Source organism: Morus notabilis, unplaced genomic scaffold, assembly GCF_000414095.1.
Source record: "Morus notabilis unplaced genomic scaffold, ASM41409v2 Scaffold62, whole genome shotgun sequence".
In the NCBI taxonomy this organism is placed as follows: domain Eukaryota; kingdom Viridiplantae; phylum Streptophyta; class Magnoliopsida; order Rosales; family Moraceae; genus Morus; species Morus notabilis.
This window is the reverse complement of record NW_010365441.1, coordinates 221038-232075: the sequence shown is the minus strand read 5'-3', so window position 1 is coordinate 232075 and position 11038 is coordinate 221038. Positions and strand designations below refer to the sequence as shown.

At 34.6% G+C, this 11038-nt stretch overlaps 1 protein-coding gene across 1 annotated transcript; it reads left to right on the top strand.

Annotated features, from left to right (window-relative positions):
* Positions 1–3164: 3164 nt before the first annotated feature.
* LOC21402717 (protein SCAI) lies at positions 3165–10766 on the top strand. The gene is made up of 10 exons (XM_024172172.1): positions 3165–3609; positions 4445–5511; positions 6948–7154; positions 7272–7514; positions 7991–8057; positions 8146–8331; positions 8459–8550; positions 9263–9445; positions 9525–9661; positions 10161–10766. Exons 2-10 carry the CDS (start codon positions 5014–5016, stop codon positions 10345–10347), a joined length of 1800 nt encoding a protein of 599 aa, XP_024027940.1. The 5' UTR covers positions 3165–3609; positions 4445–5013; the 3' UTR covers positions 10348–10766.
* Positions 10767–11038: the final 272 nt, after the last annotated feature.

The window sequence follows — 11038 nt, the reverse complement described above, 5'->3', positions numbered from 1 at the left end:
AATATATATATATAATACATGCCAGATAGTCATACAACAATAAGAGCAACTTTAATAGCTTTCGACTTTATTTGCAATGATACATGCATATATCGATCATATATACATGATTAGTCAAATTACCTATTCACCGATTTTATTATAACATGTAATTTGATGAATTCAAATATTAATGCATGGAAAAATAAGTTATGGGGCGTTTTAAATTATTCTAAGAAAAAAAAAAGCATTTCAAATTTTTAGATAATGTAGTATAATGTGGATTGTTAGAACTTAGAAATCTCTTAGAACATTTTGAAACGTGATTTGAGTCCGTATTCTGTCCTAATTATTTTTAAAAATATTTATTTAGTTTTTAATACATATGTCATTTTTTAGATCTTCTAATAATTAATATGATATCCTTTAAAAAAATAATCAGGGTTAATTTCACAAATTATTCCTAAAGTTTACACTCAATCTCACATTATGTCCTCGATTTTTAAAACGCCCCACAGTTGGTCTCAAATGTTTTACTCTATTTCAGTTTTAATCTTTCCGTTAACTAGGTGTTAAATATTTGATAGAGCTTGTAAAAGTTAGGGACCAAATTCAAGTTTATGGATTAAAACAATACAAATAACAAAATTTAATTTTCAAAAATAGTCTCTAAATTTTAGCTCTTTTTAATTTCATTTATAATTTAAACAGATTTTGTCAAATATTTAATACCTAATTAATGGAAAGACCGAAACTCAAATAAAATAAAATCTTATTGACCAACTGTGAGATATGTTAAAAGTCAGGAATCAAAGTGAGATTTAAAATAAACTTCAAGACCATTTGTGAGATTAACCTAAATAATTAATATGATACTTAACAGATTGGTAATACAAAACTAAGACGATAATTTTAAGTCAAAATGATTTTGTACCAAACACAATACATTTTTGTTTTCTCCAGAAAGAGATTGTCGTCTCAACCAATATTAATATTGATAAAGAAGGGCCCAGATAAGACTACCATTTAATTAATTGCATTAGAGAAGGTGGTTCACCATGCACTGCCAAAAAAAAAAAACCAATTTCTCACTTGCCCCATTTTGACAACTGAGGCATTTTATAAGAAAAAGGAGTGGGACAAATGAAAAATAGAACAGCAACAATAAATTATGTTTGGTCAAAGAAGTAGTTTTTTGATATATTTTGCTAGGCAAAACTGTACAAACTGCTACTGTCTCAGATTCGTTTTCTAGAGTCAAACTTTGTTGCAAGCTGTCCCCCCTTATAAAATATTGGAACAACATTTTTAATTTAGCTAAGGTCACTTTTCAGATTGCTTATCAGAAAAGGAAAAGAATAAATTCCTCACGTGAGGGGCCTAAATGAAAATTGGTAAAAATTAGTTTAAGCATTTAGGAATTAGTAATGTCATTCTAGTCAAACAGAGAGATGACTTTCGGAAGAAGAAAGTAGAAAAATGAAAGCCATGCATAGAGGTTGATGATTACTACCCTTTTTCTCCTTCTGACATTAGCATTAATGAAGCTTTGTAGATAGGAATATTTATTAGATATGATAAATGATTATCAATCAAAAAGATTTCATAAATGACTATTAATTTAATTTTAAAGTGATATGATTAATGGCAATAAACTCTGAAATTTTAATGGGTTTGCCCTCCCCATTTGGAGGGTTTATTGCATAATTAGTTTTGAACTATTGCATAATTGAGAATAGACAAATTTGAAATAATTGAGGATTAAAAAAAAAAGTGCTATCTTTGTAATGTTTATTTTTTTATTTTTTTATTTTTTTGCTGAAACTATCTTTGTAATGTTTGAATAGCTATTTGGAACATTGAAGAACTATTTCTTTTTTCAACATAAAAATATTGAAATTAAAGTCTCTTTTTCTAAAAATTGCTTAAAAGTAGTGTTGACATAAAAATGTTGTATTGTAATGTTTGAGTGGCTATTGAAATATTGTAATGTTTGAGTAGCTATTGAAATATTGTAATGTTTATCCCAAAAATATATATATTGTAATGTTTGAGTATTCCGCAAGGGCTGCTATATAAAAGAATAAATGTAATTAACTCCTTAGAATAATAATTTAATTACTTACCCCTTAGTATGTTTGGTAGGAGGAAGAGATAGAGGGAGGGAGAGGGGTGGAGGGATTGGAAAGAGATGGAGGGAGAGCTTTAGAGGACGTTTGGTTGGAGGATTCAAATCATATGATTCGAATCATTTTCGATTTACGTGTATTTTTTGTGAGAGAAAATATTGTAGCGAACCACGAATTATGATTCAAATCAGGAAACGAATCCATCTACCAAACATCCTCAGATCTCTTATTTAGTTTGAGGGAGAGGAGAAGTAAAGAGACTTTCTCTACCCGGACTCACCATTTTGCACCCATTCTCTAATAAAATGATCCATACAAGCTACCCATTAAATATTAGAAAAGACCATTGTATTCTTAAAAAGTTTAGTATGAAATTAGTAAAAAAGACAAAAAAGTAATTAAACAAACATTCAATCATTCATCCTTCTAATTCTTCCTCCCTCATACCAAACAATATAAAAGGTTACCATAATCCTCTTCATCCTCACATTCTCCATCCCTTCAACTCACCATCACTCCTCTTCTCCATCCCTCTTACCAAACGGAGTCATGCTATGTTTGGTAGGAGGGAAGAAAAATAAAAAGGGAGGATAAATAAAATACCTAGGTGAAAAAAGTAAAATGATAGAATGAAAGTTTGCCTTCATGTTGTTTGATATAAGAGAAAGAAAAGTGAAAATAAATTGTAAAATCTAAATTATTCTGCAACAATACCCTTATACAAATAAAAATATGGTGTATGGTTTAAGGTTACAATAGTTATTTTACATCCTTTTTTACTTGTTAATTTTTTTTCCTCTTATTTTCTTCCCAAAGTTGGAATGAATGAAAAGTGGTGGGCCCCATGAATTTATAACTTCCTTCAATCTCTATTTTCTCTCTACCAAACAACATAAATGCGGGTTTGGAATCGGTTTTGAAACCATTTTTTACAAAAATCAAGGCGCCGAAAATGAAATTGAAAATAAGATGGCAAATGGTCTTTCTCGTTTTTATTATTTGTGTTTCTTTTTGAAAACGGTCTTTTATCGTTTTTCCTCTTTCATTTCCATTTTCATCTCTCTTGTCTGCCATCACAATCGCCCACCGTACATCGGCCGTCCACCACCACTCGTTGACCAACTTGCTCCTTGTTCCCCGAAATTCTTGAAGCCAAAGCCACGTCGCCTCACTCGTCGCCAGTTGTCAGAAATCATGATGAGAAGTCGTCATGCTATTTTCTTCAACTCGAGATTCTAGTGTTGTCGAACTTCTGTTTTCCTAGCAAGCCATGCCGTTGTATTTCCGCTGTTGAGAGGAGCAAAACCCGACCAATCTTAGCCTCGATCATTGTTGGAGAAGTTTGGGTCGCCGCCGCCAAGTTTTGATGTTTTTGACATTTTTTCGACGAATCAGACACTGATCTGAGAAACCAACATCAGGAAGGTATTCCTTTTGCCAAGAGCTCCAATTTGGTACCCGCCTCCCCCGTCAACGCTCCGATCAACACTGGTCAACGCCGGTCAATAGCTAATTTAACCATTCTCCTAGCTTATTAATTTTTAATTATTTAATTATTTAATATATTATCTTATTATATATATTAATTTTTTTGCTACAAAATTATTTTTTATCAAGTTATTATCAATTGGTAATTACTTAATATATTAATTAGGAATTATTAATTTAGGTACTGAAAATAGAATTTTAAAAGTATAAACTGAACACAATTTTATTTTTTTATACTAAAAATAATCTCTTAATAAAACAACCAAACACAGTGTTAGAAACGATTCTGGTACGGTTTTCAAAACCTTTTCATTTTTATTTTCATCTAAAAACAAAACAATTTTAAAAACACTTTCAAACGGGCCTTAAGATTCCCTTTTCTCTCTAAAATCATTCCTTCAATTTATTTTCTCTCTCTTTTTCACTCTACTAAACATAGTGTTAATGTTTAAAAAACGTGATTACTTAAGGCCGTTTGTTTTATATACTTAAATTCAAGTTATTAATTTTACTATGGTATTTTTTTTAAAAAAAATTAAATTTCAAACGTTAAAATTAAAAATTATAATTTGAGTATACCTTACGAAAATACCTTACTTTTATTTTAAGTAATAATAATCGGGGAAAAAAGTAAATTATTTTCAGAATCAAATTACTATTTAAGCAATCATGTATATAAGTCACAGAATTATAAAATCCTGTTTCCTTTTTTTTTCTTTTTGGAATATTACTGTCTTTTTGTTTCTTGCAATAATTCAATTACTAGTGTTTATTTTAGTTAAAGAAAACATTATTCGTCTGAGGAGTAAGTTGTCAGAAAATACAAAATAATATTCTGAAAACAACAGCTTTGAAAATAAAATCCAGTGACCAGTGTGCACATAGCCACGTGGCGGCATTCCGTCAGCTGATCATAAACATCAGATACATCAACAGCCAAAACTTACTCAGACAGACACAAACATACTCATGTGAATTACCCAATAAAGCCTCAATTCCAAATCGGAACCACTCCTGACTACTCCCACATGCGTTTCAGCGATCAAACTCAACACAAAATCTCTCTCTCTCTCTCTCTGTCTTCGTCACTGAAACTCAGCGACCAGAAACAAACGCCAAAAGCAAAAGCCGAAAAGCAAAATTAAATAAAGCCAAAAACAAAAAAAAAGAAAGAGAGAAAGAAAGAAGAAGAGAAATTTCGTAGAACTATTATGACGTTAGCCGGATAATTATTAATTTAATCATCGGTTTATATAGCAAGCATAAACCAAAAAAAAAAAAAAAAAGAGTTGCGTTTTTCTCTCTCTGAAAAATTTTCCGGTGAGTAGATTTTCCGGTCTGCGCCGGGGAAAATCGCCGCCGTCGGTCGGAGAACTGAAGAGGATTCTGGAGGTATCGTTATTCGTCGGCTCCGGAGATGTCCGAGAACGACGTCGTGTCGAGGACTTTCCGAGCGCTGGTGGAGAGCGCGGACCGGAAGTTCGCTAGGGTTCGCGACGTGCCGGCGTACGGGCGGGTCCAGAACCAGCACTACTTCCAGAAGGTGTTCAAGGCGTACATGCGGCTGTGGAAGTACCAGCAGGAGAACCGGGCGAGGCTCGTGGAGGCCGGCCTGAACCGCTGGGAAATCGGCGAGATCGCGAGCCGGATCGGCCAGCTCTACTTCGGCCAGTACATGAGGACCAGCGAGGCGAGGTTTCTTGTCGAGGCCTGCGTCTTCTACGAGGCCATTCTTAATCGCGGCTACTTTCAGGGATCCAAGGGTTTCGGGAAAGATCTCGGTGTTAGGTTCAAGGAATTGAGGTTTTACGCCAGGTTTTTACTTGTTTCTTTCATTTTGAACCGGACGGAGATGGTCAAGCATCTCTTGGACCGCTTCAAGGCTCTTGTTGATGACAGCAAAGCCAATTTTCGGGTAAATTTCCTTTTTAATTTCTTGTCGAGCAATTGAGTATTTTTTTTTTTTTTAGCTTAATTTAGTTAGTTCAACAATCGTATGCTTAATCTTCTCCTTTTCACTAATCAGGAAGTTTTTCGTAACGGAATTAGTACGACTGATTGCGGCAATTAGATCGATTAGATTGGTCTTTTCTTATTTGCAATTTGATTAGACTTCTAGGGGCACATAATCAAGATTCCACGAGTAACTTCTAAGTTAATTATGTAATTTTGATATGCAGTAATCAGTTAATTGAGCACTTTTAATTCTGATATGTAGTAATCAGTCTTATAAGAAAATCGACGAAGGATGATACTCTGGGTTTTTGTTCATCTGCCTTCGGTTAGTTCCTGGTGGACTAGGTAATCTCACCGACTAAGCTGGGTTTGGGTATAGAATCGACAACACGCTGACAGAGATTAAACATAATATAATGAAAAAAATATTTAAAAAAAAAAAAAAAAAAAACTCTCTGTCAACCTATCTCACTGGGTTTGGTTATCATGCTGACTTGAAAAAACAGTCAAATAAAGTTATACTTTTCAGAAGGAACCTGGTTATGGTAGTAGCTTCAATTTTCCTTAAACAATGCATTGTAATTCGTACAATAATTGACACAAGTATTGAGTGTTAAGTTGTAGGCCACATAACAGGCACCACATCGGTTTTCCAGTACTTGTGCGGAGATTTTTATTTTTCATTCTTTACTTTTCTTGTCGTTGGTGTGGTTGGTGGGATGTGTCTCTGTTTTGGCAGGGAGAAGCCGCGAAAAACTGTTCTAGTAGTTGGTTGATGTTAACGCAAGTGTCACTGAGTATCGTCATTGTGTATATGTATAATTTATGACTGGGAAGATTAAATGCCCAAAAACCACTAGTTTTTTTGTTCTTTTTCGCGTCAAATTATTATTATTATTATTATTATTATTATTATTATTATTATTATTATTTAAGGAGCATAGAATTCTAACACAGTTTTTTATTTAAGAAAGAGAGAGAAAAGAATAGGAGAAACAAGAATATAGAGAAGAAGATGAATTTGAAAAGAACAGAGAACAGTCTAGGGGAAATTAAGGTCCAAAGTGAAGAATACAAACGCGAGTTCTATTTATAGATTAATCCTAATAAATAAACATAACACTAACAAAATACGCTTGAGTATATCCTAAATAGCCCCAACATATTAACATAACCATAAATTCCACAATATTTATATCTCTTGTTCCTCGTTATAAAGTTATTTGAAATCATTCATCAATCATACTATATTCCAAAGACATAATGTCTTCTTGTCTACTCATTGAATTTCTTTTTTCTCCTAGTATATGTAGACAGAATTAGTTTTCCTCTAATTATGTCCTGTAAACAAATTTTTCAGTTACCTGATTATGGATCTCTTAACTCTCTCCATAGGATACTAACTTTAAAGAATGGAGGCAAGTGGTACAAGAAATTGTTCGATTTATGAAAGTTGATACAGCTTTTATGAATGTCCGACCATTGCGGTATTGTGCTACATTTGATTCTCATCCAAAATCTCTTCCATATTTGTCCCGTTTTCATGCAAAGAAGGTTTTGAAATTTCAAGATGCCCTGCTGACAAGCTATCACAGGAATGAGGTACAATAGTTTAGTTCACACTGCTGGCTTATGATTTTTATTCATCTAGAGGTAATCAACATGAAAACCCTGCAAAAATGAAAAACTTTTTGAATGTTTACATACTGCCACCCGCAGGTGAAGTTTGCTGAACTTACGTTGGACACATTCAGAATGTTGCAATGTTTGGAATGGGAGCCAACTGGATCCTTTTACCAAAAGCGTCCAATTGAGCCAAAGGAGAATGGCTCTTTTACTGATCATTCTGGGGCTTCCGGACTAATTGATATGAACTTGGCAGCAGACATGACTGATCCAACTCTCCCTCCAAACCCAAGGAAAGCTATTCTCTATCGTCCTTCTGTGACCCATTTGATAGCGGTGAGTTTTATAGAATTGGCTGTTAAACCTCATGGTTTATGCCTTATCAACTGCAGTTTCCATTCGTTTTTGGGAGTTGATAGGTTCCGTTATTTCTATTATGATCTTTGGGCTAACGAGCTCCACTAGGCAAAGAGGCCCATTTTCAAAGCTGCTGCTTTGGATGAGTTTTTTGTTAAGAGGTGTTTGTGAATATCAACTTTTAAGCATCCAATGCCTGACACAGGAACTCTCTGTAAATGGTTGGAATGATATAGTCTGTCGTTATATTCATTCTTGGGTAATGAGGTTTCATTAGGTTTATGTCCAGTAGCCCTTCGTCAAACTGCTGCATTTGATTACGGTTATGTTGAGAATCATTTGTGAACAGGAAGTTTGGTCACCTCTACCTTACATGCCCAAAAGAAATTCTTCTGTAATAGATGTATGGTTGGCAAAGCTTATGTTTAACTTCATTATGTGTTGGCACTTGGCAGGTTTTGGCTACAATTTGTGAGGAGCTTCCCCCAGATGGTATTGTGCTTGTATACCTTTCAGCCTCAGGTTTGTTACTTTTGTTATGTTATGATAAAGAATCAACTATTCAAGTGTTGCCATCCAAAACAAGTAACCTTGATCATGAATTATGCAGGGAAAGTTGGTCGTAATGTTACCCAAATGGAATGCGTAGGAGGATCTCAGAAATTGCCAAGAAACAAAGCCGTGTCCCTCCACGAGCAGAATAATACGCTGACGGATTCTTGTGTAAGTGACAAGGGAGATTCGTCGAGTGGATTTTATGATAAATATCTTTGGTTCGGGCCAGGAGGAAATGGTGGTAGGTGCCGATAAAATCATTGTAAATAAACAGTACTCTTTTATTATGAGCAATCGTGTTTTTATTTAGCTCTCAGAGGCGTTATCTTATTGTTCCACTATTATCTAACTATTCTTTGGATTTTCAGGTTTAAATAACCTCTATCCTGGAGATATTGTTCCATTTACACGTAGACCTCTTTTCTTGATTATTGATAGTGACAGCAGCCATGCATTCAAGGCAGGTTTGTCAAAACTTGTGCATGGCTTTCCAAGGCTCAATGTTTTCTTGTGCAGTAAAATGTAGTTGAGATCATACTTTGTTACCCTCTCCCCACTCCTTTTTTTTCAATAATTGCATATTTTTTTCTTCATGGTTTTTCTTTCTTTTCTTTTTTAATGTTATTGTGCACTTTTTTTTTTTTAAAATACAAATTGCCATGTCTACTTGAATCAAGTTCTGAGACAACGTAATGATTTCTGCTTTCATCTTTGCTAAAGAACTCCAAAGTTAGGTCAATTGTTTTCTCTTCGTTATTAATGTAATTCTGCAGTTGCCTACACCGATGCTATAGTTGTAACCCTTTTGGCTGTCTAAATTATTTAGAATGGCCTTATGCGACTAAACGCACTTGCAGAAAATATGTGTATTGTGTCCACCATCTGTTGATAAACCATTATCAAGCCTTTAATGGTTCGCTGAGTCATCCAACACATAAAATATGGATGGAAAATATTCTTAAGAGATTTTTTGGCCCTTTTGATGCTTTTGGAGGGTTTTTATTTTATTTTATTTTTAACATATGGTGATAACATATTACTAAGTTGCTTACGTGTATCTGATCGTCATCCCTCTCAAGGTGCTTTTGAAAGAGTAACATGATGCATCAGTCCATCTGCATCTGATTGTCATCCCTCTCAAGGTGCTTACTTGGAAGTTGTGAATTTTTCAGGTTTTGCATGGTGCAGAGAGGGGCGAGCCAGCTGCTCTATTTCTGTCACCTTTGCTACCGGTGTTTAAGAACCCATCTGATGCTGATACAACACAAAATGGAAGTCAGTTTACGTTTTTCTTGACTGCTCCTCTGTCAGCATTTTGCCAATTAGTTGGCCTTTCATATTTGGATACGGAGGCAGTAAGTTAACTCAAGAACTTCTTTGTACTTCCCGAATATTTAATGCCTTGGGTATCTTCTCATTTGTCTCTCTTTTTAGGGTGTTTATAATGATGCTGAGGAGATACTCTCCACTGCCTTCTCTGAGTGGGAAGTAATTCTATGCACATCAACAATTCTGGATCTGGTTTGGGCACAAGTTTTATCTGATCCATTTCTCCGGCGACTTATTCTGAGGTTTGAGCTTTTGTATAGCAGATAGCAACTCTCTCTCATTTTAGTTGATAACATTTTAATTTAAGAACAAGTGTAGTTTCACACCTTCCCACTAAGGCCTAACAATGCAGAGTAACAAATTCCAGATCCGAGTACATTCTACTGTAATAATCTTTAATGGAATTGTGCAAGAAGCCACCTATAATTAGACTAATCTGTTGTGACTTGTAATTCCACGTGCTGTTGGTAAACAAATCAGTCGTAAAACTTCTTGTTGACTGATAAACCGTAGATGATTCATAATTGCTATTTCCCACAAAAATTCATTTTACAAGTTAACAGCTTTTATTATAAGTAAGATCCTGATGTCCTGATGCATTGTGCCTCTGTACAAGGACAGCATCATAGCACGAATTATGCTATGAATTTTAATGACAAAAATATACTAACAATTCTTTCCGAGCTTTGATTCTGTGTTTAAGAGGGAGGTCTCATGCTGATGACATGCTTCTATTTCCAGATTCATATTCTGCAGATCGGTGCTGTATTTCTTCTGTTCTCCAGAAGATAACGAGCAATGTTTGCCCACGTGCTTACCATCTCTTCCTGGTTCCGTCTCTCCCGAGTCTGATGTTGTGCGGGCTGCTGTTCTTCGGCTAGCAAAGCATTTAAGAGTTGCTGACTGCTTTCACTTTGATGATACGTGATTAGAACCCAAAAATAACAGTCATACTTATCATCACACTTTTTTTCGGGGATCAGCGTCCATTGGTTCAATGGAACGAAATGTCTCCGTAATTGGTGTTCTCCGGGATCGCAAGATCGTCATTTGTTGTTGATGGAGATTAGGCCATCAATGTAGAGAAGTGCAGAGTGGAAACGTGGTTGCTTCTGCCTGTTTTTAGCGCAATCCTGCTGTTTCTTCGCGTCTGTATCTCTGTATGCTGATTTTGTTGTATGGTGGCTCTGTGTTGAGTTAGGTTTTGGTGTCTGATAATTTGGTAGGTGTGAGCGTTGTTCAGGTTAATTATTGAGGCATTTTCTTTTTACTTATAATTAATTGTTCATACCCTTTGTAAAAGAAAAGCAGGTAGTGGAAACGAATGTATATCTTTCTATTTTTTGAGCTGTACTTTTTCACTCTTTGGAAATCGTGTGGGTAAACTTGTTTGATACATGTATTCAAACTCAAATTATGGTTCTACAGTATTTTTTTTCCATAAAAAATTTAAATAAAAATTTTTTCTACCAATAGCTTTTTCACAAAGAATTTGAATCAAAATTCAAATATGGTTGAAATATATTTTCTAAACGGGTTGGTCTTTTGCTAACATTTCCCTTTTCTAGACACTGAAAATGAGTCGTACAAATTTTATTAAAATATTTTTTTTTAAAAGT

Coding starts and splice junctions, on each gene's coding strand:
- LOC21402717 (XM_024172172.1), top strand. CDS start 5,014: ATGTCCGAGAACGACGTCGTGTCGAGGACTTTCCGAGCGCTGGTGGAG. Junction 7,515..7,990: donor CTGTGACCCATTTGATAGCG/GTGAGTTTTATA, acceptor GGCACTTGGCAG/GTTTTGGCTACAATTTGTGA. Junction 8,058..8,145: donor TGTATACCTTTCAGCCTCAG/GTTTGTTACTTT, acceptor TGAATTATGCAG/GGAAAGTTGGTCGTAATGTT.